The 27,663-nt window shown below is 41.3% G+C and overlaps 1 protein-coding gene across 1 annotated transcript in view; it reads right to left on the bottom strand.

Annotated features, from left to right (window-relative positions):
- ELP2 (elongator acetyltransferase complex subunit 2) overlaps positions 1 to 3,050 on the bottom strand; it is a 39,047-nt gene extending 35,997 nt beyond the window's left edge. The window contains exons 1-3 of the mRNA XM_054381533.1: positions 2,919 to 3,050; positions 2,753 to 2,831; positions 1,436 to 1,521 (exon numbers count right to left, since the gene is read on the bottom strand). Coding sequence (XP_054237508.1) covers positions 1,436 to 1,521; positions 2,753 to 2,831; positions 2,919 to 3,050 — 297 coding nt within the window. The remainder of the gene's footprint in view (positions 1 to 1,435; positions 1,522 to 2,752; positions 2,832 to 2,918) is intronic.
- Between the last annotated feature and the right edge of the window lie 24,613 nt (positions 3,051 to 27,663).

The following is a 27,663-nucleotide window of genomic DNA, read 5'->3' as shown; positions in this document are numbered from 1 at the left end:
AGCATTCCTCCTTCAAACTAGGTACATTTTAAAATGTCAAGTATAACCTAGTTTGAGACAGCCTACGAAATGGGCTAACAAAACAGACATTCACAAACCAATGCCTAATAAGAATTTGAAAGTTAAGTGATGAAGTTGTTGGATTTTTTTCTTCTAAATATGAGCACATTCTGAAAGCTCTTTTACACCACACTCCATCTTTTGCCTTTCATTTTACAGTGTGAATAATAAATTAACATGTCTTCTTACTTTCCCTCTATTTCTCTGACAAAACTCAATTGTTGCATTACATTGTTCCACAGACTGACCTGAAATCACTGGAAATGGAAATAAACAAACAAGGAAGGATGGAGAAAAGGAAATATCAATTCAAAATGAGCCTCAAAGTTTGAAGATTTTAAGGCAGTTTAAAGGAGTCCTACATGACATCAGAGAACTGGTGACTCAAAAATGAACAAACAGGATCTTTTGACCTGCCCTAAGTGGTCTTGCTTTGCAGGGAGGCTGGACTTGATGATCCCTGGAGATCCCTTTCTACCCCTAGCATTCTATGATTTTGTGCTAGACAAATCCATCTGATGATGGTTACCTAGCTTCTTAATGAATGCTGATTCAAAAATGACAACAGAATAGAAGAAACAACATTTCACAGAATCACAGAAATATTCAGGAAGGAAAAAGACCCTCAGGATCACCAAGTCCAACCCAGAACCCTACTCTCCAAGGTTCACCCCTAAACCATATCCCCACCCATCCAAACAACCTTTAAGCACATCCAGGGTAGGTGACTCAACCACCTTCCTGGGCAGCACATTCCAATGCCTGCCCACTCTTTCCACGAAAAAAAAATTTCCTAATGTCCAGTCTAAAGCCACCCTGTTGCAGCTTGAGGCCGTTCCTTCTTGTTCTATCACCGAGTACCTATGAGAAGAGACCAGCACCAGCCTCTCTACAACGTCCTTTCAGGTAGTTGTAGACAGCAATGAGGTCTCCCCTCAGCTTCCTCTTTCTCAAACTAAACAGCTCCAGCTCCCTCACTCTTCGTAAGATTTATTCTGCAGGCCCTTCAACAGCTTCGTTGCCCTCCTCTGCACTCACTCCAGCACCTCCACATCTCTCTTGTATCAAGGTGGCCAAAACTGGACACAATACCCAACCCGCCACATGGCACCACAAGAGATGAGTACAAGGAGACAATCACCTCCCTACTCCTGCTGGACACAGCATTTCTAATACAAGCCAGGGTGCCACTGGCTTTCTTTGAGGTAAAACAAAGCATTAGAGAATACCAACAATTTGAAAGACATACCCATGGGGTTCAATACTCAGGGTAAAGCAAAGAGATATGAGTAAGAAATACTGACAAAACAGATAGTCCATGGTATGTGAGAAACCAGGGAGGGAGAAGCTTTAGAAAGAAGTTATTTCTGTTTACCTGATTATTCCATGTTCCTGTTCCATTCCATTCCCAAAGAATGACTTGTTTATCAGATCCACCAGAAACTAACTCTGTTTCAGAAGCTAAAAAATACATTTTACCAGGTTTTGTGAACACTTACTTTGCACAGAAGTCAACAACATTAAGCAGTTATGTTGGTTACTACTGACAAAACATCATGTATCAACTCTAACCAACGTTTCCATCAAAATATGTATGGCTAATATGAGTTGCATTGTGCAGAACAGCTTAAGAGTAAGTGTATTCTCCAAGACAACATAAGTAGAAATGTCAGGGAAATAATTAAAGTTCTGTATGAACATGAGAAATACGTATTTCCAAAAAGATTCTCAAATCCCAACAGTGTAATTTAACGTTCTCTTTTTTTGTTTGGTCATTTTGGAGCTCAAGAAAATAAAGCAAGATAAATGTAAACAGAGGGAACTGAAAACTTCACAGGAAAATTTCATTCCCAAATCCCCCAAATTTCTTTTAATAAATTTTAAGCAGAAAATGTCTTAGTGCAATCAGTTGAAAGGACGACAGTTGATATCACCATTTAAAAAGAATGTTTTCTTCATCACAGTACTTCCTCTCCCAAAAAAGCAATAAACACGTTACATTTACAGTCTAATGAATGGCCTCATTTCTGTCAGTGAGTTTCTATAAATGTCTAAGAGGAAATACACGTGTCTCTGGAAAGTCTGTACTAAGCAAGTTTACAGCCTAGAATTACTATTAAGCAAAAGCCAGAAATGTTTGAGACCCTTATGTATATTGAAAAATTATTTTTTTCATGGATACAACTTTTGTGTAACTTACAACTTTACAGTCAGTGATTTCTTAAAAGGCACTGCAAATCAGTTTACAAAGTCAGAACACGCAGAACTCCAAACCCTTACTAAAGAGGCTGGCGGCAGCACTGCCATCACAGCCGTCGATCCGTCAGAACCACAACAGCCAAGGTAAAACAGCCTCCCGCATTGGCGCTGGCTGCAGGGCCCGCAAAAGACTGCCAACAGGATCCCGTCGCTGACGGTTCGAACAGTTTTCCTGACTCTAGTGGATCAGATTCCTGTGGAGCCACCTGCTAATATAACTACCGAGAAACTGGCCTTAAGGCGAGAGGGTGCGCTGGAAGCGCTGCAGCTACCTACTTCCATTTCCTTCAAGTTTACCGCAAGCCCTCTATTGCCAATCCTCCCACCTCACCTCCCGGTCCAGAGACAGGACAGCAGCGCCCGCGGCCCCGAGGGGCAGCGTGCCGGCACCCGCTTCCTGGGGCCCCTGCACCCGAAAGACAACGTTACTCACCACCACCTCGCCGCCGAACCCAGCGCACGCAATTCACCCGGCCAGCGTGGCCGCGGAGAGCGGCGGCCACTCGCCTCACCTGCAGGGGAGAGAGAAAGCACCGAGCGTGAGGCCGCGGTGCGGGTCCCCGTCCCATCCCTCCCCGCCACACAGCGCCTCAGCTCACGGCTGGCTCGTAGAGGACGACGTCGCGGCAGCTGCCGAAGGCGAGGAGCCCTCCTCGCCCCCAGGACACGGCCCCGCCACCCGCCCGGTTGGCGCAGCAGGCGACATGACACACGGACACGGGCGCCGCCATTTTACTCCCTGCCGCGTGCGCAACCTCGCGCAGCTCCCGTAGCAAAGACCCCGCCGAGGGGGCGGGGCTTGTTGCCTGATGGGCGGAGCTTAATGAGGGAGGGGCGGGGCTGGCGCTGGCTCGAGGCTGTTGGGATGCGGATTGGCGCGGGCGCGTAAGAGGTGGCTTGGCCAGGTGTGATCCATTCCGCTGTCCTCTGCTCTGTCCTGTCCCGGCGGCCCCGGCTTCTGTGGCCATAAAGGTCAGGGCATAAGGCAGCATAAGGCAGGGTGGCGGTGGGGAGAGCTCGGCTCTGGGCTTATATCGCTGTGTGAGGGAGAGCCGCGGTTGTCTGGCGCCACGAATAGCAGCCGAGCCTCAGCGCGCAGCAGCACCCCTGCGCCGGCGGTGGGGCTTAAAAACAGGGAATAAGAACCAATGAAACCGAACTTTGAGTTGTGGAGTGGTTGCTGATTTTTTGTTTTGTGGGGCTTTTTTGGAGTGGGGAGTTTTAATCCGTTGCACTTTTCATCAAAACACTCAAAGGCTTAAAAAGTTTAAAATTTCTGTTGTTTTTGGGGTGAGAGTTTTGTGTATGTGTGCATAGACAAGTGTTAGGAAAAAGCTTAAGTATCATCTTGTTATTACCCATTTCTGATCTGTTTGCATCAGCTGTGAAGCCTCCCTCATTCTTAAGTCACCGAGTTCAGCCAGCATTTAAATCACACAGAATTGCCTGAGTTGGCAAAGACCTTAAGATCATCAAATCCAATCATTGGCCTAACACTTGCAGGTCCTCAACTAAATCATATTCCTAAGCACTATGTCTACATGAGTTAAATACCTCCAAGGCCACTTCCCCAGGCAGCCTGCTCAAATACTTGAAAATCCATTGAGCAAAGAAATTCTTCATAATATCCAATCTAAACTTCCCATGGTGCAACACGAGGCCATTTCCTCAAATTCTATCACTTGTTCCTGGTTGAATGGACTGACCCCCACCTTTCCCCAACTTCCTTTCAGGTAGTTGGTAGAGTGATAATGTCTTCCCTGAGCCTCATTTTCTCCAGACTAAATGGTTCCAGGTCCCTCCACCACTCGTCGTGAGACTAGACCCTTCACCAGCTTCACAGAATCACAGAACGTTAGGGATTGGAAGGGACTTCGGGAGATCATCTAGTCCAACCCAGCTGCCAAAGCAGGATCACTTAGGGCAGGCTCACAGAAGGTGGGTTTTGAAAACCTCCAGAGAAGGACACCACCATCTCTCTCTGGGCAGCTTGTTCCAGTGCTCTGTCACCCTCACCATAAAGAAGTTTCTCCCTATGATGATGTGGAATGTCCTGTGTTCCAGCTTGTACCTGTTGTTCCTTGTCCTATCACTGGGCACCAACAAAAAGAAACCATCACCTTCAACCTGACACCCACCCCTCAGGTATTTATGGATGTTAATAAGATCCCTTCTCCAGACTAAACAGCCCCAGTTCTCTCAGTCTTTCTTCATAGGAGAGATGTTCAAGTCCCTTTGTAGCTCTCCCTTGGGCTCTCTCCAGTAGATTGCTGTCCCTCTTGAACTGGGGAGCCTGAAACTGGACACAGTATTCCAGGTGTGGTCTTACCATGGCAGAGTAGAAGGGGAAGAGAACCTCCCTAGACCTGTAGGACACACTTTTATTGATGCAGCCCAGGATGTCATTGGCCCTCTTGGCCACAAGGGCACATTGCTGTCCCATGGATAACTTGCTCTCCAGGAAGAATCCAAGGTCTTTCTCCACAGAGCTGCTTTACAGCAGGATGACCTGCAGTCTGTACTGGTGCCTGGCGTTATTACTCCCCAGATGCAGGACTCTACACTTGTCGTTATTTAACTTCATGGCGTTTGCCCATCTCTCCAGCCTATCCAGACGTCATTGGATGGTAGCACAGCTTGACAGGGTATCAGCCACCCCTCCCAGTTTCATATCATCAGCTTTGTTGCCCTTCTTTTGACAAACTCTAGCATCTCAGTGTCCTTCTAGTAAGGGCCCCAAAACTGAACAGAGTAATGGCCACGTTATTCGTGACACAGGCCAGGGTGCCATTGACCTTCTTGGCCACCTGGGCACACTGATGGCTTATGTTCAGCAGACTGTCAAACAGTTCACTCACGTCCCTCTCTGCTGAGCAGCCTTCCAGTTACTCCTCCCCAAGCCTGTGGCGCTGCCTGTAGCTACTACAGTTTATTGTGATGTCCTGGGATGACTGTCATAGAAATCATGGGAATTTGCAGCTGAGCAATGGCCAGGTCCACAGTTGCACGATCTGAATATGTTTGGGTACCTCTGTTTTTCAAAAGATGAGATCATAGCAGATTAGAGAATTCCATCTGTTAAGTTTATTTGTTTATTTATTTATTGAGATATTTATTGCCATCCCTACCCAAGAAGTGAAAACCAAGTAAAAAATTATAAATACTGCAGTAGTATTCTAGTTTTACTTTGCATGGTCACTGGCCTAAAGAATAGGGATCATTAGAGGGCATTACACTACTTGGATGTGCTGTGAAATCTGTCAGCCATTCAGCTGCACAGGCTCAAGGATGTTGCCAGTTCCCAGTGGCTACATGTGCAGCCTACTCTCCCACAGCCTGTTAGGAGTCTCCACAGGACCTTTGAGACACCCATTCAGCCTCTGAACCCTCTACCCCATACATCAGAACACCCTGGAACAGAGGCCAAGCTGAAGTGTATATGGACTACTCTACAACAGAAAGCATGAAGAGGGAGATGAAAGAGAGATGTGACTGCCTACAGCTGTCCTGTGCTTCCTGCCCCCAGATCACACCTGGGATATTCTGAAATAATCGAAGCTGAACTGAAAAGCTGGAAAGCCTGGCCTGGAAGGAGAAAACAGCTCTGCATGGCTGTGCAGAGAACAGGGGGGCAGGAAGAGGAGCAGCAGAAAACACACAGGCATTCAGGGGAAGTATTCTGCATAGCACAAGGGACACTTTGAACCCTAAACCACTCCTGCCAGGCCTTTATCTCCCTATGTGCCTGTGTATTCACGAATACTGGCTGTCAGCAGTGCTGTAACCTGACACAAAAATGTTGCAGCTTGGCACAGCTTTTTTAAGTGGGTATTAGAGGAAGGAAACTGTGCCTGATCACATACAAGATACAGCCAGAAATGTTAGCTGCTAAGGGAACAAATGACTCCTTACACAAAAATGCATGGGTCCAGTCATCAAAGCATGCTTTAAACAAGGAGTGCTGTCCCGGAGGATGGGTGAGCTGCAGCCAGGTTGCACAGCAACCCCCTCCTCGGCATGCCCTGACAGGGTCAGTTGGGACTCTGGCAGGAGGAGGTGGGGCTCTGCCAAAAAGCTGGGGCATGTTGGAGGAGTTAAGTTTGTTGCTGTGGGAACGAAGCTGACTCTGTGATTGTGGGCAAAGTGTGTGCTTTTCCAACACGGATTTGGGTGGGGGATTCTTTTGTGACACAGGATGTTTACTCATCTAATAGCCTGCTGCTTATGTCTTATAAACAGGAGGGCTCCGGGTGCTGCTTATATTGGAGAGATTTGGAGGTGCCCATCATGCCTGAGGGTGCAAGGACAGTGTGTCTCCATGCTGCAGGATTTGTGGGGCTGGTCCCTGTAGCCTTAGGCCACCACCTCAGGGACAGTGCTTTCCCAGACAACTTGAGGAAGCACATGGCAAGGGGCTGCTAGCACCAGGTACTGCCAGTGCTTGCTGCCTTTCCACCACAAAGGTCTGGTACTGTCACGTCTGTGCCACACCAGCACCTCCCAACACCAAGAGAACTGGCATAAGTCAGCATGGAATATGGACTTCAACATGTCATGGGCAATGCTGTAACAACACCAGGGTGGTATAGCCAAAAAAGCACAGGAGGATGGGTCTGCATGTGGACAGATCAGCCTGAACCAACTCAGGGTCTTACTTTTCATAGATACTGTGTCTGATCAAGTCACAGAACCATATAATAGAATCATAGAATGGCTTAGGTTCAAGGGGGCTTTAGAGATCATCTACTCCAACCTCTCCACATGGGCAGGGACACCTCTCAACCGCTCAGCTGCTCAAGGCCTCATGCAACCTGGCCTTCAACACCCCTGGGGAGGAACCATCCACAACCTCCCTGGGCAACCTGTTCCACAGTCTCACTACCCTTGTACTGAAGAACTTCCTAAGACCTGGTCTAAACTTACTATCCTTCAGCTTAAAACCATTTCACCTTTTCCTGTTGCTAGACTCCCTTATGAAAAATCCCTCTCCATCCTTCCTGTAGGATCCCTTCAGGTATTGGAAGGCAGCTATAAGGTACTCCCAGAGTCTTCTCTTAAGCTTATGAGAAGCTCATAAGCTTCAGCTCCCTCAGCCTATCCTCATAGCAGATATGCTGCAGCCATTGGATCATCTTTCAGGCCCTTCTCTGGACTCGTTCCAAGAGCTCTGTGTTCTTGTTATGCTGGGGACACCAGAACTGGAGTCTCAGAAGAGCAGAGCAGAGGGGCAAAATCACCTCTCTTGATGTGCTGACCACACTCCTCTTGATGAAGCCTAGGATATGATTTTCCTTCTGGGCTTCATGAGTGCACTGCCAGCTCATGTTGAGCTTCTCACCAATCAATACACCCAAGTCTCTTTCTTCAGAGCTATCCTCAGCCCACTCTCCACCCAGCCTGGATTTGTGCCTGGGGCTGGCCTAACACAGATGCAGAACCTTGCACTTTGTCGAAGCTCATGCAATTGGCACTGGCCCACTTCTCAAGCCTGTCAAGATCCTTCTGGACAGCATCCCTTCCCTGAAGTGAGTCCACCACACCACACAGATTGGTGGCATCAGCTAACTTGCTGAGGGTGTGCTCAGTGCCACTGTCCATGTTGCTGACAAAGATGTTAAACAGAAGAGATCTGGTCTTTGATAGATTAAATCAAAGTTTTATGCTTTCCTTTCTTGAGTAGGGTCTTGTTGGTGTAGAGGAATAATGTATTCTAATGTATTCTCTGTCTAAGATACTATGAAAAGCTATATTCATATGTTAGGTTTAAAGTCTAATTACATGGAGTTTAATTCTACAGAAGAACGTTTAAAAGTTGTTAAAGTAGCAAAGCCAAGTACTCAAAGATTGAGGGCCTTGTTCTTGTAGTTGTTGAATTTAGCCTATCTTTATTTGTCTTCATTGTATGCACGCCTTATGAACTAATCATTAACAAAGTGACTGCATACTCAAATTACTGTGTGCTATTTTTACTGTAGGCTGCTTGCCTCCAGTAGCAACCTGGATGAATAGTGCCTGGTGAATGAGGCAGCTATTCAGTATTTCAATTTCTCGTTGTTAGTTATGTCATGGCCCCAGGCCTCATTATCTGCACATGGTATTTCTGGCACAGAATTATCCTTTTCCTCATAGCATTATTTTTTTTAATAATTATTTGTGTGTGTGTGTGTGTGACTTGTACTGCCACAGAACCTCAATATATCAGAAAAAATGGGTGAACTATAGTTTGGTTTATAATACCAGTTAGGCAGAGGGGTATTATCATACTGATATTCTGCTTGACGATTTCATTTTAGGACTACAATTCATAACAAAAGCAAAAGTTCTTAAGCAATGGAAGATGCAGAGCAGAGGTTCAGGAGAGGAGATAACCACTGTAACACCTATTTCATCCATCAGCCTGTGAGTACTTGGAAATTGGATTCCAGCACGGGGACACTCCTGATGGTTTATGTGGGTCCAGGGTTTCACCTGAAGGATCAGAGCTGGAGCACTGAGAAAATAAATAATAAACAATAGTGACCAAAATCATAAATATTAGTTTGTTTTCTTCAATTATTTGCCAGCTTTGCAGAGGACCCACACACAACAGCTCAGAGCAACTCTGTTGCCTTCCACATCTTGAGTATGAATCCAGCCTCTTCCTCTTTGTCAGATGTGAAATCTGCTTCAGAAAGCATTTCTATGCATGAGGAATACAACAAATTCATGGGGTTGCTGGGATTTCTTTCCCTTGACCCTGCATCTACCAGTGTGCTGGCAGAAGGGATGACCAATGACAGGTGTAATTTCTAAAGTTTTTGACCAGGACCATTAAAATTTAGTGTCAGGGGTTTTTTTAACTGTCACTGATTGAGTCTGTAACTGTTGGTCCTGTGTTCAACAGAAGTTAAGATTTCTGATGTGTCTTCAGCATAATGTAAACCTGGTGACATTCTTTTGAAATGCATTTCTCAAGAATAAAAAAAAAAGAGAGAGAGAGCTTGTCACTTGAATAGATTTAATTTTAAATGTCTAGAATAAGTTTTTAGAGAAAATTTCTCATTTAGTTCATCTCACTGAAGACTGAAACTTGGGCAATGCTGGTGAAAAAAAGTTGAACTGAACAATCTTAACTATAGCTATTTCCATTTTTCCTAAACGCTGTATTTTTAGTATGCAATGAATGGCTTATATTCCCACTGCCTAAATGGATTTCTGATTTTTCAAAGGAAAAAAAACCAACCTAATTATTTGTAAATAGACATAATTAGCTCTCCGAACAATGACTGTAATTGCTGGCTGTAAGAAATTCCCCAGAAAAATCTCTCTGATTTTCTTTTTTTTTTTTTTTTAAAGGAAGGCCTACTGCAAACATGACCTAGAAGATTGCCTGAGGGCTAAGGAAAAAAAAAGGGATGAAACAGCTTGCCACATAATCAAACTGATTATGTTTTTGAAGCAGAAGCTCTAAAAGGAGACTTGATAATAGATATGCATTCCAGAGGGCATACAAACACTCAAACACACACACATACTTGGAAATGTCATCTTGAGGAGTTAAAATTATAATTTATGCTTAAATTCTGTATTAGCAGCAGTTATAGCAGTTCTTGTAAGACTTAGACAGGGTATTGTTCCGTGCTATAGAAGGACATTTCAGAAACCCAAGAAATAAATTCTGTCATGTTTTCCTGACACATCTCTTCATGCTCATTTTTGAGAAGTCAGAATGATGAATTAATATCAGTGAGTGATTTTATTTGTACACACACATATGTGTATTCATACAGCCACATCCATCCACTGTATGGATGTTATTATAATGGGTTTGATCTTGATGTGTTGTTGCACAAGTTAGAGGATATAGAGTAACTTCCAGAAGCCTAGCCTGATGCAGAGCCTTTGGCAGTCAGAGACATTCCCAGCATTTGATAAGGCTTTGAATCAGGGGTCCAGTTACTGACACCAGGAGCTGGTAGATGTTTTTATCTATGGTAATGTCACTGTTCCCTGCTGCTTGTCACTGTCTTACACCCTGTAACTTGGTGAGCACAGGTGTGAAAAGTAATAACCTTCTAGCTGGAGACCTGCAGCCTGGAGCTGTTATGGGGTTTGGCTAGGAGGAAACACAAACAACATTGTAGGTTTGTATGAGAAAATTTCCATTCCCAGTGCTGAATGTGCAAAGATGAACACCTGCTGAGTCTCAAAGCAGCAGGAGAACAGAGGAATACAGCACAGGGTATCCAAAAGGCATACAGCAGGCTGCTCATTTTTGCTTCCTAAAAAAAAGGTAATGAAAAAATCTCTCTTTCCATTGTTTGGGGTGGGTATTTTTATGCGAATATTGGAGCCTGTTGAGGTACAAAGTTTCTATAGCAGGCAACAATTTATTTGCAGAAATTCATGAACTGCTTTACCACCTGTTATAGATGAAGTAGTAGGAAAGGACAGAGTCTGTCCCACTACAGTGTCCACAGAGCACCCTAGGCCATTCATGTTGGGGTTGGCATCACGGGTGACTGGTATTATTTCCCCTCTGTTGCCCATGGCATCTGTCCAGGCTGAATTCCTGAGTGGCCACAGGTGATAGAGGAGAAACAGTCTTACTTTGAAGTGGGGAAAAAGTGTTTTTTATTTAATGGGGCACAGCTTAAATAAGCAGCTCAGAAGCAAACTTCATATCACACAAGCATGTAGAATATATTGTTACAGAAAAGGTGTTTATTCCAGAGACATAAACCTGAATAATAGTTGATAGGAAAGCAATTAGAAGAGAAAAATAACAACTGAACACGAGGGGGGAAAAAACCCAGTGGTAAATTAGTTAAAGTATGCCAGATACAGGAAACTGCACTGAACAGGAGTTTTAGATAACAGCTTCAGATTGGAGGTAGTGAGTTCTGCTTTGCACCTGATGCTGGAATTCAGCCTCCTTCTCTGGCATAATAATTTTTAAAAACATACTTTTGAGACACTGAGTAAACATTTCAATAACTAATAAGATCCATGAAAACTTCTGTGTCTGTGTTGTTCTTTTTATTGTGCATAGTTACTTTATTTGTGAGATGAAACAGATACCTTTCACACATGACAATACACACATAAAGCAACCTGAATAGCTAAAGAACAAGCAGCCACACAATGGACCCCAAAATACCAGAAACAAGCATTAAACAAAGATCAATTCCATTATTTTACCATTCTTGTTTCCTTCCCCCTAAGCAGAGAATGCCTCATACTAGGCATCTCATTCTCTTACCACTGTGAGGTGAAACCTGCCTGATTTGGCACAAAAACTGTTGAACAGGTTAAGAGAAACATGAAGCCCAAAGTTCAAATCACCAAAGTGACTTAGGAACCCAGTTTCTATTCAGTTGCCTAAAGGCTTCTCTGAGTATCCACGCCTACATCGCTCGGCTTAACTGTAAATTACGTAACTAGTTTGATTCACTGGATGAAATAGAAAAAAAAAAAAAGAATATTGGTTTGCATCAAGAAAACACCATGAAATCATGAAATATGAAAGAGTGCTTTACAGGAACAGCAGACTGCATCACTTTAATCATCTGGAGAACCACATACAGTGTAACTGAAGTTGGCATTTCCAAACACTTGAGTTTTAACTCTTGCATGCTTATGCATTTTAAGGCTAGTTATTTGGTTTCATTTTTCTTTACATTTCCAGTCACAAATAAAACTGTTTAAAGAAGTAAAATACTGAAGCAGAGATTGTCCAGAGACTGAGGGCAAAAGCAGCCTCTGCATTAGTGAGCCATGTGGGATGTTCTGCAAATAGCTTTGCATGAAAGAACCAAGCAGAAAGGGCATGTACCTGAAAGCTTGCAGAGCACACCGAAATTTACTCATGAGAAGCAAACTTCTGCACAGTCAGCAGCAATAATACTGAAAGGGTAGATGTTTACCTTTCATGCTGCATTAACTGACAACAAAAATAATCTCACACAAGGCTAGAGTGAATTTTTACCTCATTCTGAGCACATGAAAAATCGTCATTTCACTAAGGAGTACTGGCAAGCTAAATAGCAACATTCCTCATGGTTTCTTCCCCAATTCTCCTATTTCTTTCATGCAAAAAGTCCATCCACCATGTAATCATCAGCAGCAATACTTCTGCTTCAGACTGTATTCTACAGATGAAGAAACCTGCATCCAGTTGTGATTCTGCATCCTGCATGGCCTTGCCTTTATCTAATCATGCAGCAAGGAGTTCTTACATGAATGTCCTTTAGGAATAGAGTTGTCTTCTTGTGAGAAAATCCTATAGCAGCTCAATTATCAGAGGAGGGATAGTGTCCCTCCACAGGCAGGATCTGCTCTGCTCAGCATCATTTGGGAAAATCCATCCATTGCTGCATGAACACTGGGTGACCAAAATGTGAAGGGATGTAAGATGTACTCACTATCTGTATTCCTCTTCTTACCCTATCATAAAAAAAAAAAAAAAGGTTTTTTTTAGGAAGCCATTTGCTACCTGGCCTTTCTTGTTGATACTCATAACTAGCACTGCTCTGTCCCTTTCTCCACTCACCTCACCTCCTCTCCCTGGTGCAGAACAACCCCCTCAGCTATTCCCACCCCAGCTTTCACTCTACCCATTGACCCACTGCCCCTCACACCCCTAGCTCACTTCCTACCTCACAGCCCTAAGAGCCAGCTTTTAAAAAGACTTCAAGATGCTACTCCAACAGTTCTGAGCACAAGTACCAAGGCTGACTGTCACCCACCTCGATGTGTTTGTGCTGCATTTAGTTTTCTCAGACTATAGCATGTTCCCTCAATTGTGTAAACTGATTGTGTTTATACTTTTAGAAAGAATGCTATAGAAGTTGATAGGTCTGTGCTGAAATGCTGTGTAGATGCCTCATACAGAAACAAGTTACACAGAGATGCAGTGCTGAGCATCATTCCCACGCTATTCATGGTGCACTACATGAGCTTGGTAAATGCTTCCAAGCTAGCCAAAGACATATAGCAAGCAAGCAAGCAAGCAAGAAAAAGGGGTGCTGCTGAGATGACTTCTTACCCAGCCACTTTTCTGATGCTTGTTTAGCTTGAAATTATTGTTTTCAGTGGTCTCTTGCCCGTGCTTGTGAGTCTTTTGACTTGTACTAGAAGAACCTAGGATCTAGGGAAGCCCAGGCATTTTGGTTCAGCTGTTTACATGAGGCCTATGGCAAACAGCAGAACATTATTCTTAATCACAGAATGTTAGAGGTTGGAATGGACCTCCAGAGATCATAGAGTCCAACCCCCCTGCCAAAAGCAGCATCACTTTGGGTAGTCCACACAGGAATGCATCAAGGTGGGTTTTGAAAGTCTCCAGAGAAGGAGACTCCAAAACCTCTCTGGGCAGCCTGTTCCAGTGCTCCATCACCCTCACTGTAAAGAAGTTTCTCCTCATGTTGAGGTGAAATCTTCCGTGTTCAAGTTTGTATCCATTGTTCCTTGTCTTACTACTGTGCACCACTGAAAAGAGATTGGCCCCCTCCACTTGACACCTACCCCTCAGATATTTATGGACATTGATGAGATCTCCTCTCAGTCTTCTCTTCTCAAGACTAAACAGCCCCAGGTCTCTCAGTCTGCATTCTTAGGGGAGGTGTAAGTTCTTCCACCCTGGGTGTCCAGCAAGGTAGTTGTCCCTGAGCCTGCAGCACACTGCAGTAGGATAACCTTAGCAGGGTATCAGGAAAAGTCCTAGAGAGGCTGTAACAGTCTGCACAAACCGTGAGCTTAATAGATGGTGGTGTCACCCCTAGCACAGTTCTGCCTTTTGAACAGCAAGGCATATAAAGATGACAAAAAGTGAATGAAACTTTAGCCTCAAGAAAAACTGAAAAACAAGTCGGTGCATTCATGTGGGAGCCAAAAAACCCCCAATAAACACTTACTTACTTGGACGTTATTACAGGCTGCATCCAACTGCATCAAACATTAGTCATCTTCATAGAGTTTTTAGTAAAAGGAATGACTAACATCAGTATAATAAAACCAACATTCTTACTTTATAATACAGTACAAAACCAACTAAAATATTAGAAGACAAGCTCTAAAAGCATGGAGCCAGCTTCTGGCCCTATTTAAATGATACAATCTATAATAATTCTATCATGCTCAAGTATGTTTTTCCAGTTGTGTACCAATGGAATTGTTACGACAACCTTTTCCAAATTCTCCAAATAAAAAGGTATCAATGTGAATAAAAATCATGGTGTAAAGTAGTGATTAGTATGGGTAAGAGTCATTATGATTTCTGTCTTGTAAGTTTGTCACTTAATCTACCAAAATTTATAGCTACAAAATATTTTCTGATCTCCTTTTGAATATGTAACATCTGTTAGGAAGTAAACACAGATGCTCCTGTACTATATGAAAGATGTTGATGTTCTCAAAAATGCTAAGAAAATGTTTTTTTTAATTATTTTTTAAAATATTTTTTTAAAAAATTGAGATCTGTAAAGAGAATGTATTTTCCTTCTTTCTATTTCCATTATATACAGCAATATTTTATTTTATTTTCCTTTAATTAATCAATTCATGATTCAGAAAATTCCTAATATAAACCTAATCTCTCTCTAGATATGCAGAGCGTTACAGGAGTTGTCCCAGGCTGATATAAATTGTTATACTTCTATTGGAGCAAATTTTTGATTGTTTGCATCTTCTGCGGCTTTGCCTCTCGACTATGAGAATGAAAGTGGCAATTAATTATTCACTTTAGTATTCCTGGTATTAATATATTTATTTAGATTTAATATTTATATTTGGTATTTAGTAACATTCTTAGTAAACTTTGATATAAATCACGTTTGTTATCTTGTTGTAGTCATATTATATTATAAATCCTCTGCTGAATGTTGGAAATTTGATCTGCCTTTTTCAGTGCTACAGCTTAAAAACAAATTAAATAAATTGTAGGTGGGCTTTCATGGAATTAATAAAAAAAAGGATTGGAGACTTCTTGAGCAGTACTTTTCTTTCTGTTGTGTTTTTTTTTATTGTTCTGCTTTTATTGCATACAAACAGGGTCTACTTTCCCTATTTTATTACAGGTAATTGCATCCAAATCTTTCCAGATATTAAAACGAGCTCAACTTCATGTACATTGGCAAAACAACTTTTTATTTTTTTTTAAGAGAGATCTTTAGATGCAAATTGACAATATGTTGGAAAAAACTTTAAGAAATAAAGAATGACTATTGAGGTTTTTATCATTATTTCACATCACTGTTCACTTTCAGATGAAAATATCAACCTACATTTTAAAGGAAGTTATATGTATGAGCAGCCAGTTGATTTGTTCAAATAAACAACATAGGATTATAATTTGTCCTAGTGCCCTTCCTTTCCTTTCTTTCCATTACTTTAAGTCCTACCTAATTCTTACAAGCACATTATCACACGACTGTTTTACTTTTCGGTACATGGACATCCTTCTGCTTTTAGCTTGTATGTATTATTCCCTTCAAAACCTTTATAATATTTTTTTTTCATCTAAGGGACTTAAACGTGTTAGCTGTTGTTTTCCTAAGTGAGCTACTTCATTCTGAGTATGACTGAATTATAAATAAGATCTAGTGGTAAACCAAATATTGCACACAGCTACAAAATACATTAACCTGCAGAACTGAGTAATATGTCTGTTGTTTAGGATTTATATCTACAATAGCCATAAAAAGAAAATAACATTTTAACTCAAAAGGCCTCTTTAACATTGGAGCCTGAGATCATCTGTTTAAGGGTTTACATTTTGTGATTGCTCTGTTGATTTACATCTCATTTGACAAGAAGGTATCTAATAAAGTGTCTTTTGAGTTATAGGATGGAAAGATTAAAGAAAATTAAAGTTTTCACATCTTTGAGCATGATGTCGGGCTCCAAATCCAAGTTAAGCATCATAAAGCAGAGGTGACCTGGCTTGCAAAAGTACTATCTCCCAGCTGGTGTGGAGATGAGTTGTTCTCACTCATTAAATTATCCCACTGAAATCCTCCTGTCTCGTTTTGTCTGATCTCTGTTACATGCGACCTGTCTTCTCTGATCACACATTCCCTCACCTAGTTCTCTTCCCCAAGTTTTGACCTCGATCCTCTCTTCTCCTTAAACCCTTTCAACAAAACTCTACATACACCCCTATATCATTTTAAATTCCACACAGAATTTTGAAAGGCAGGACATAGAGTGAAACCTGACCATGACCTATTCTTCATGTTCTTTTTTTCCCACAGCCTCCTTCTTTCCCCATTGTGTATTGTTTCCCTTGCTCCTATCCTATTTAGAGATTTACAATACTGTGTTTCTATAAACAGATTCCTCATTTTGCCCTCTTCAGACAGACAATCATTTATTCCAGACAATGAAGGATTTTATAGCTGAGCAAATACTTGATTAAGACCTTGTCTATATCAATGCATGACAATTGCTCACCATCCTGTAAGTCTGGCCGAGTTTGGTAATATGCAATCTTCCCTTACAAAGTCAGTGCCAAGTTGGTCACCTACAGCTTTCTTTAACAAAATTTAATTTTCTGTTTACCAAAACCAAGAAAATGTCACTATAAAATATTTTCAAAAGGAAAAATACTCTGTAGAACTGACTGTGTTGCTTAACACCCTAACATCTCATGGTAGCAGCATTAATTAGATGTACTGTCTCTGGCTCTGACCATAGAAGCTGGTTCCCCCTCTTACTTTTCTCAGAGACCAACCTTTGCAACCCTTACAAGTTCTTCATGCTCCTTTTTCAATATCATACCTGTTGCTGAAATCCCTAGCAGTAGGTTGTGATTCTCCATTTGTCCATATTGTGGGCCACCACCCACCCCAGCCACTCTCACATCCTTTCTGTAGAAAGAGGTGCACAGTGGAAGGTGAAGTATTTCTCCTTCCACCTTCTCCCTCTGCATCAATCCTGTCCTGCTGTGGAGCAGGGATGCACATAGTAACCCACATGACCAAAGGGGATCTCAAGTTCAGTAACCTGAATGAAGCTTAAGATGGCAAACATTGCACTGAGCTTCTGAGGAAACACTTCTGTCCTGCCAGCTCCGCACTGGAGACCTGCTACCTGCAGCCAAGGTGCAGAGTGAGTTGTAATTTACTTCCTACATGGCTACAGTAAGTTTGCCTGAGTCTTTTTTTTGTCAATCCTCTCAACCTATGGAGTGAATTTAATAACCAGGCAAGACACAACATTCATAAATGAGGAAGCTTCTTATCTGTCAGAAACATCATTATTATTATTATTGTCTGTACTGTTTTCTTTTTCAGCAGCTACACAATAGAGATGTCCAGACCTGGCATCTTTTATCATTACATGTGGTGATATTCGTACATTTTGTAAGCAAGAGAGTTCTTTCAAGGCAAGTATAGTTATTTTTTCAATTCCAGCAGGAGGTCATACGTTTGTTTGCATTCCCATCTCATTGACAGACACTGGAGGTGAAGAATATACATTTTACTTTTATCCAGTTTGTATTGAATAGTCAGGTATTTGAGTATTGCTCTTAGGTAGGTCTCTTAGTACCTATATAGCGTGTGACATGTAACACAAATTTACACAAGCACATCTAGCTCTCAGGAGCATATCCATCTTTTCAATGTCATTTGGTTTCAACTGATCATTGATTTCAGTCATTCTATGTCATTCAGGTAATACCTGTGACCCAAATATTCTCCTCCACTTCTAGCACTGGGATCAGTTTGATCTGTTTGAGCAAGTGCCCTCCCACACAAAAGGCAAGTGAAATATGTGATTCTTGCCTTCGCCACCTGGAAACCTCTGAGAAAGAGATATTTTGGTCCCATTCCAGAGTGCAGCAAATTTTTTTACATTTTATGTTAGCATCTCTAACAAAAAGCATTGTCCTTTTACGAATGATTTTGGTGGCACTTGGAATCATAGGATCATAGAATATTTTGGGTTGAAAGGGACCTCCAAAGGTCATCTAGTCCAACACCCTCTGCAGTAAGCAGGGGCATCCTCAACCAGATCAGGTTGCCCAAGGCCTTATCAAGCCTCACCTTGAATATCTCCAGGTATGGGGCCTCAACTACCTCTCCAGGCAACCTGTTCCAGTGTTCCACTAAGTGGAAGAGCATAAGTGTCGGTTTGCTTTATTTTTGTTTGACTATAGTTTGGTTTAATATAAACTTTGTTTTGCTAAGCTTCATTTATAAAAGCATGGAAAGAGGTAAAGAAAATATCTGAATGCAATGTGCTGTGAGCCCTACATCTGCTGATGTGGCCCCTCTATAAGCTGCACTCCATGCAGGGTGTATGGTAGAAGGTGGATAGCCTTCATCATGGCTTTTACCACAGCATACTGAGGTTGTAACCTTACCGATGACAAAACTCAGATTAATTTAATCTCAGAAATAAAAGTTAAGTCCTTTTCTTTCTGGAATGTAGGGCTGTCAGGAGTCACAGACAGCCCTGTGATTTGTCAGTTACAAGAAAGCAATGCTGTAAGAAATGTTTTAGAAACTTTTCCTGCAACTGCTTTTATAGTGACTACAGAGGCTGTCCTCAGCCTCCTACCAATGGGCTGATCAAAGCCCTATATGGCTGTTTTTCTTGAGACTTGGGAAGTGGATCTTATTTCCTCTCCATGTTAAAAAGGGCTTCTGCCTGTTGTTCCAAGTTTTTTTTTGCTGTGTTACAAGGCACATGAGTTCTTTGCTAATGAAGTACATGATAGCCTTGCTGATCTTTGCCCCCCTCCTTGATTTTCTTCCTTGTTCAGCTGAGGCTGATTTTTAAGCCTTGTCAAGAAACTTTAATGAGAAAGAATTTTTGCATGGATCATCCTCCCTGATTTTCTCCTATTATTTAAGAGACAACAATATTTCTAAAGAGACATTACTTCTGTGGAAAATGATTACTTGGAAAAAAGTTTCCTCTCCCACTACTCTTACAGTTTATCAAGTAGGATCAAGCTAAAATGGTTAATCTTCTATCCGATTTGCAGGCTGTAAACTACATGTAATAATCCTATTTTGAAGTCCAGCAGCAGACATAAGCAGGATTGGATGACTCAGAGGAATAAAAAAAAGCTGAGTATCTAGAAGCATTTTCTTGGTCAGTCTGTAAAAGATTAAACACAGTTTTCCCCAGGAGGAGAAAAGAAAGAAAGAAAAGAATTTTCAGTAGCTTGAAACACTGAAAACAAGGTTGGATATGAATGCTTATAGAGAAAGAATGTACTAAAGCAGATAATAAGCAAAGGGACTTGAGAGCCCTTTATGGTGTTTCATCTCCATGGAAAGGTAATTAGGTGTGTGCACAATTAGAAAGCAAATGGCATGCATGATGATGTTTTCCTCAGTCAGATTATCACACAGTATCACAGTATATCAGAGGCTAGAAGGGACCTTGAGAGATCATCAGGTCCAACCCCCTGCCACAGCAGGATCACACAGGATAGTCCACACAGGAACGCACCCAGGTGGGTTTTGAAACTCTCCAGATTTGTTTTTCTGTTCTTCTAATTTGGTTTTAATTAATACTAAAAAAATTAAAATTCTCTAAATATAAGCACAGATATATACTGCATTAACGTTTTAAATCATGCCTGTGATGCACTTGGATAATTTCTATTAGTATCAGGGAGAATTCCACTTTTTCTCTCTGTGTGCAAGTGGAGCAAATAGTCCCCAAGTGTAACACTGATAGTCATGCTTTGTTGCATGTGTGAAATTTAGCAAAGGGGATTAACAACTGAAACCAGTGCTCCCACATGAAGGATGATATTAAACAAATCTAGCTTTAAGTCCTGACCTTCCTACCCATAATTCCTGTCAGGAGGCTTTGAAGTCAGATACTAAAAAGCCTGTAAAGCTTGGAAACTGAAAACAGCATTTCACAGATATTAGCATGATAATTAGGAGTCTGTTTTACACATCATTTTAATTTGAAAATAAGTAATCAGAGTTTAGATGACATTGTGCTTAATTATATTGAGTGTTTGATGCTAAAGTAAATTAATAGCAAATTGATTTCCACCACCTGCTGCTATTAACACTGGGAAAACCAGAAGAACTTCAAATGCTTCATCATTTTAAACATTATTATCCAAAATAGATGTTTCATCTTTGTAAGAAACCACACAATGCGTTTGGTGGAACAATAAAGCAGCCAAAAAAGTTCTCTAAAGACACAGGGTAAAGCTTTGAAACTCTGGGAGCAGAAGAGAGTTAATGGGGTGTGTGATTGGAATCTCCCCCACACCAACAATGACCAGGCTAGCTCAGTCTGGAAGCAAATGAAAGCTGTATTTACAAGCAAAACTACAATCTATGATGAAATGCAATGAATATGTACAAATATACACTATTCACAACATTTACAAATATGTACAATCAACAGAAAAGCACAACCAAGCTCCCTTTGCTTCCCTCAAGGGGTCTTCCCGCCCCTAACCAGAAGGAATCCCCCCAGACCCCCCTGGCAAAAGGCAGAGAGTCAAGAAGCTGTTAGACTTAGCTCGCCAAGGTCAGTGTGTTGTCTTCAGCCAGAGAAGAAGCAGCCAGACAGCCCCGCAAGCAAGCTGAGAACTCAGACTGCCCCAACAACCTTGTTTTGAGCAGAGATTCTTAAATATTTCTATCTCTCCAATTGAAGTGTTTAGAATAATCATTATTTTGCTTTCTTACACCCAATAGTGACTTATTTACATTCCTTCACCTTCTCTGCTTGAACTTTGTAAGGAAAAAATAAAATGTTTTAAACCATCACAACCACCACTGCCCACAGCATATAAGGCAAATGGAGGTACCAAAGTGTTACTCATTCCAGATAACGTTCTGGAGTATTTTGAGTCCAACTGTATAAGAAAAGGGAGACAGTCTCAATACAAACACTCGGTTCTCTACAACAAGGAGAGAACTAGGAACTAAGAGCACATGTGTTCACGTTTGTCATCATTCCTTACTGTTAACCAAGGCTCTATGCATGCCAGCTTGAGATAATTGTCATGTGTTAGCATCTGTCAGTTTTACAAACATGTTAATGGAGACACTCTTTGGAAGTGTTCTGCCTTTGTTATTGTTATGGGGGCTTTTTAACCTCACAATGCAAATAATTTCACAATTTAAAAGTAAGAACCTTTATCATTCTAGTATCTTTCTTATAACTGGAAATCGCTTCCTCTCCTGAAGAGCACAGCTTTCTATATAAAGTATACAATTCACAGCCAGCAAAAAAATGGGTACAGTGAGAATGAGTTGTGACAATAAAGCAATGAAGGCATTTATAAGTGTGAATATTTACTTGCTTTCACAATACAATTTGAAAAACTGGAGAGTCTGGATTATTTCAAAGGCAGACACCATTCCCCATATAAAGCTGTTATTGTGATGGGTTTGCTCACAGAGTGGGTATACTTCATTGAAAACCTAGGACTATATTCTACCCAGCAAGTACATGCTGCTAGTGTGATCTGATAAAAGCTTGGACAGGCTTCACTTTTTTTGTTGAGGAGTAAGGGTTTGAAAGTGTTCACGCTCCTAGGTCCGTAGTACACAGCCCCATGACAGAGGTAAGTAAACTGTGGTCCTAGTTGATGGTAACCTAGGAATCAAATGGAACCACTATGTTATATCCCTTGAGATTAAGGTACTTTGAGAATGCTTTTTCAAGTAGTGTGAACACTCTAGTGATGTAGCTTTCTTCTCTGATTTTACTAAACAACACAGAATTGCCGTGCTTGTGCTCTATGCTCTTTTTTTTACACTGTCTTTGGCTAACAGTTTTCAGACCACTTGAGAGAGCAGATTAGCTGAAAGAAATTATTTCAGACAACCTGAAGAAGAATCTAGCCTGAGAAAATAAAAAAGCCCAAAGGAACCCCAGCAAATAAGTAGAAATGAGAGAGGTTGCACAAAGGCAGAGTCCTGCAGCCAGCAGTGAGCAAGGCACTTACTACCACCAACCTTTAGTGCCTTGCAGGATACTTGCAAAACATATTTTAACAATTTCTCATTGCTCTTGGTCTGTTCTGTGTTACCTCAGCCTTCTCTTCAATATTCCTGTCCTGGTTGTAATGGTAAACAGTACTAGCAATCTTACAGACATGATAAACATCAGGGGCTGTGATTCTCTGGGATTCCAAATGGGCATCTATTTGAGCCCCTGAGAAAGAAAAATAAACTTGTTTTTTGCCAAGAACTGCTGGCTGCTGAAGGTGGAAGCAAGGCAATTTTCCCAACAACCTCTGAGACTCCTGAAGCATTATAAAGACATCAACTTTATGAAGGCATCAATAAGACTTGAAAATCTCCTTGCATTCCTTAGCGACCAACCAAATGTTGTTTGTTTGTTTGTTTTTCTCTCACCAGCAGCCCTCACAACAGATTCATTATTTGAGTACATGGGTTCTCATCCTCACATCAAGACAGGGACTCAACTATCACTCTTCATCTGTGGGTTTCCTGCCAGAGACGCTCACCTGTGTTTGTCAGCCACCTCAGACACATTGGCTGTTTTGGCCATACTGAGAACAGGCTGGTCTTTACAGCACAGAGCAGAGATAGGATTTCCTTTAAACTTTCATATATGTACTTTTTTTTGCTCACAGTGACAGACTTTAAACATGGCCAGCAGGAGCATGGAAGTCATTCTGCCCCTGTACTCAGCACTGGTTAGACCACACCTTGAGTACTGTGTCTAGTTCTGGGCCTCTCAGTTTAAGAAAGATGTTGAGATGCTTAAATGTGTCCAGAAAAGGGCAACAAAGCTGGCGAGGGGTCTGGAGCACAAGCCTTATGAGTAGAGGCTGAGGGAGCTGGGGGTGTTTAGCCTGGAGAAGAGGAGGCTCAGGGGAGACCTCATTGCTGTCTACAACTACCTGAAAGGAGGTTGTAGCCAGGTGGGGGTTGGTCTCTTCTCCCAGGCAACCAGTGACTGAACGAGAGGACACAGTCTCAAGCTGCTCCATGTTTAGTGCCATGGTTTAGTTGATTAGATGGTGTTGGGTGATAGGCTGGACTTGATGATCTCAAAGGTCTTTTCCAACCTGGTAAATTCTGTGATTCTGTTAATAAGGAATAGAATTTTACAAAAGCTTCTGGGCACCCTCTCTAGTGAGTATATTTCTTAACACTTCCTGCAACTTGCTAATTATTCTGGCGTATGAGTATAGACATTTAAAATATATGCCACACTCAGAAGGGATATACTAATGCCTTTGGTTTAAGCTACATGGATTGTAGGCTTATCTAGGTTTGTGAAGATAAAAATATCAATCCTACAAACAATTCTATGTTAGCTAACATCTTGCCAAAAAATTAATTTAGGTCACATAATTTCAATGACAAAATTAAGGTCTCTTTATAAGAAATATCCTTAACATCCTATTTCAGACAGTATTCAGATAGCTCCTGAGAATGGCTGTGAAATTCAGACCAGTTTATCAATTATCTCTTTCACAAAAGAGTAGTTTTGAGTCCATTTTCCCTTAAATTGGGAATTCTCAGATCAGGTGACAAAAAAGTTTGAATGAAGGAACTGGCAATAATTTATCTTTCTTTGTCTTTCTCTCTCTCTTTAACACATTTAAATCAATGGATAGTGGTTGTTCTTCAGTAGAAACATTCAAATATTGTTCACAAGCAATTTTTCCCTTTCATGAACATCCCACATCTGATTTTACAACAAGCCCCAAGAACAGGTTTGTAACCTATGATGAATTTTTCCTGAGCCTTACCTAGTAGTGTCTTCCCGATCCTTGCTGCTTCCTGGCAGAACATTATATTAAGTGACACATCACTGTCACATATGCACTCTAACACAGCATGACAAGAAGGAGGTCTAGGTCCAGAAGACCTGGTTAAAAATTCAGGCAAAAAGGTCTGGCCTTGTGAAAGAGTCCTCAGGTTTACACTTGGCATCAAGCACTGGAAGAAGGGACACAGATAACTCTCTATGTAACCAAATTTTTAGGGTTGTTTTTTTTTTTTTCATTTTAATCAGCTTTTTGACAGACCATCTGAGGTTTCCCATCCAGTGGTGACTTGCTTTGTGAAACTGTAAAGCCAGATAAGCCAGATGTGGCTTTGTAATAGTTACGATATTAACTGGACAAGTATGTGAGGAAAAAATGAATTATGCTTTCATAGCCAGAAAATAAGGACATGCCCCTGCTTTTAACAGAAGAAATAGATTTGCTATGCCGCATTTCCAGGAAAAGGATGGAATTTTTCAATCCCAAAGTGGGAGCAAGTAGCTGCCATACTTATACAGTACAACTGCAGGTGCAGGACTCATGTGATGTCTCCGGGTGGGCTATGGACTTGCCATCTGCCAGACACAGCAAGTGTGATAAAAATAAGAGGTGAAATTTAGCTTTGATTTCCACAAACCCTGTTTCATGTGAAATTCTAGGGGGACAATATTTGCAAATGGTGTTAGAAGTAGGCAGAAATTATTAACTGATCCTGCACATCTACTTTACATCTTTGGCATAAAAACAACTTATCTTTCTTATTTCATTAAAAAAAAACCTATATATTTATTTATTCTCTATATTACATTTATTATATATATATTTATTACATATATATTTATTCATATATCATTCAAAAAGAAGTTTAAAAACCTCAAAACATAAGAAGACATGTTCAGCCTCTTTAACAAAGTGACTTTAATCTCAACAGCATCCTAATTTTTATCACCAGCTCCTCTGACCTCTGTAATAAACATAGAAAGAGTCAAGGAAAAAAATAATATCTTACTCTCATGGGTCTGTCTGTACTGGCAATTTAGATTCTTTCTTTTACTGGAGCACAAGGCAGGCTTAACTTCTCTTTGACAAGAGAAATAAGGAAAAGATGTACCTGAGTCTGGGTGCAAAATCTTGTCCAATCAATGGCCATATTAAGAAGCACAGATTCATTTCCTTGGTGGTGATCCTATGAATAAAATATTAGTCTGTTATACCTGCACTATAGCTCTGTTTTTAAAAGGTTATGGGCCTTGACACTGGAGATAGCCATCAAACGCAAACTTGTCATTTTTACTTACCAATTCTCGTGTCTAATTATAACACTGTGACATTCAATTGCAAATCCTTGAGGGAATACACAAAATGTGTGGCTGAAGTGATTTTTAATGCATAAGAACAATTGTAATGGTCCAGACTCCCGGGAAAGATTTTTGTATCTGTCTATGCTTGTATAAATCCTGAACGGGAAGCAGAGCTGTTTCTGTTAAACAGGTAGTCTTGCGAACATCAGACTTGCTTTCAGTGGGATCTCCCTGCTGATGTGCAATCAACAGGACACACTTTGATGGAAGACAATGCTCCCTGGCATCCAATAAGGTATGGTTTCCAGATGAAGCTATCCTGAAGTTGGAATGCTGAGACAGCATCTGACAGATGGTTATCAACCAGGATGGGGTGCCTTGGGTGAGGGCACTGGTGGACATGTCTATATTAACAAGCAAGTGCTGATTAATATGACCAGGTCTGTAGGGAGGAACAGGACAGCACTGTCTCTGCTATCTACATTTCAGGGCTATTTGAGCATCTTTTGCATGGTCTCATGAATTATATGCCCATATGTGACTGAAGTACATTAAAGACAATCCTGGAGAGCATCTCCCCCTTCCATTTCATTCGAAAGGAATCCCTTTTGAACATACTGAGACCACCCCATGACATAAAACCACACAGAGCAAGAGTGGGCAAAGGAGAAATTTGCTTTAAAATGAGTACTTCAGACAAGTGTTAGAGTACTACCCATACACATGGTTTCTCTCCTTTCTCAACAGCTTTCTTCAAACAGAGAATTCAAGTCTTTGAAATGTCCTTATTTTTGTTGTTTCTTTTTTTTTCTCCAAATTTGGTTGAAAAATACTGACAGATACAGAGTCCTTGGTTCTGACTTGTGTTAAGAGAGAAAAAGAAATGCATACACAAAAGGCAGTACTATATATTCTACATACATTAACTGGGGCAGTATACCCTACTTGGCCTTTCTGTTGCACGTGTGAGCACAATGTCAATGTACTTAAATGTTCACTAACATCAGAGTAGATGCAGTGTTTTACTCAAGTCAGACACTTGGACCCCTGTGTTTACAAAGTGCAAACTCACTTAACTCAATGGAGCTGAGAAAGATTCCTGATTATTAAGACTTTATTAGGGATAGCTGTCATTATGCATATCCACAGCTTCCCAGAGAAACTCATTCTTGGCATCCTGCTGTGAGAGAGATTAGTCATTATGCAGTAAAGCTGCACTGCTGGGACCACATTTGCATTATTAAATGAATTAGGGTATTACTTAAGAAAAAGCAGTCCCACAGCTCTGATCACCACCACCAAACCTAGGCAAATGTGGCCAGCAAATGTTACAGGACACCTGTCACCATTTGGAAACAGGACTGCATCCTCAGTCATCTGTCAGTTAATCAGACTTGCACTGGTGTCTATAAAATGCAATGCAAGGGAGGCCTTATAGAAATTTTACATTAATAGCCAAGTGCCTCTTATCAAAATAAAATCATCAGAAAACACTGCTTATAAAAACATTACCATAGTGAGTTTTTAGTGTTTTTTCCCCACTGCACAAAGCCTGCAGCACCAATGAAATGCACCTTTCTCGAGGTGTACTGCCTTGCCCACTGCTGCCCTGACTGCACCAGCTACTACTCAGCCAGCCTGAAGCAACCAGCATGTGAGGAAAGACTTTTAAGTGATCTACACATCCATCTTCTTTCTGGGAAGTTCCCTCTTCATCTTAGTGCAGATATAAGTAGATGTGTGGAAAGCATCTTTTTTAGTTTGAACTAAAGGAAACTAGAAGGACTCACACAGTCGATACATGTTTTGGGAGACCACAAAAAAGAGCATTTTGGCCATCCTAAGACATTTAAGCATTTCCAGTCCATTTCAAGGCAACTTTAAAGGCAACTGTAATGTGTTTGATCCTGAACCAATGTGAATTAGGAGCCTTCATGTGTATAGTCTGGTAAAAATTTCACTACGTTTACCCAGCTACAGATTTCTACCTTTTACTTTGTTTCTGCCTGACTACTCATTGAGGCCACCCAGTATGCAGAACATGGGTCATGGCCACCTTTTAGAAATGCTGGCTGAGTCTCTTGCCTCTGATCCGAACCACATGTCCAAGGAGACTTCAAGCGCTAAGCTGTAATCATGGTCCACTCAGTGGACTCGTGACACTAAGCACACTACAGTCCAGGGCTAGTAGTATGGCTGGATAGTAAATGAGGGCATAGGCTTTAACTCAGGCAAAAGTTTAGCAGTTCAAGCATCATGTGCCATAATTCAGGCAGCCTAGAAAGCCATGTGAGCAAAACCAGGAAGGAAAGCTGAGCT

Source organism: Indicator indicator, chromosome 6 (assembly GCF_027791375.1).
Source record: "Indicator indicator isolate 239-I01 chromosome 6, UM_Iind_1.1, whole genome shotgun sequence".
Classification (NCBI taxonomy): Eukaryota; Metazoa; Chordata; class Aves; order Piciformes; family Indicatoridae; genus Indicator; species Indicator indicator.
The sequence above is the reverse complement of the archived record's forward strand: the minus strand, read 5'-3'. Positions and strand labels throughout refer to the sequence as shown.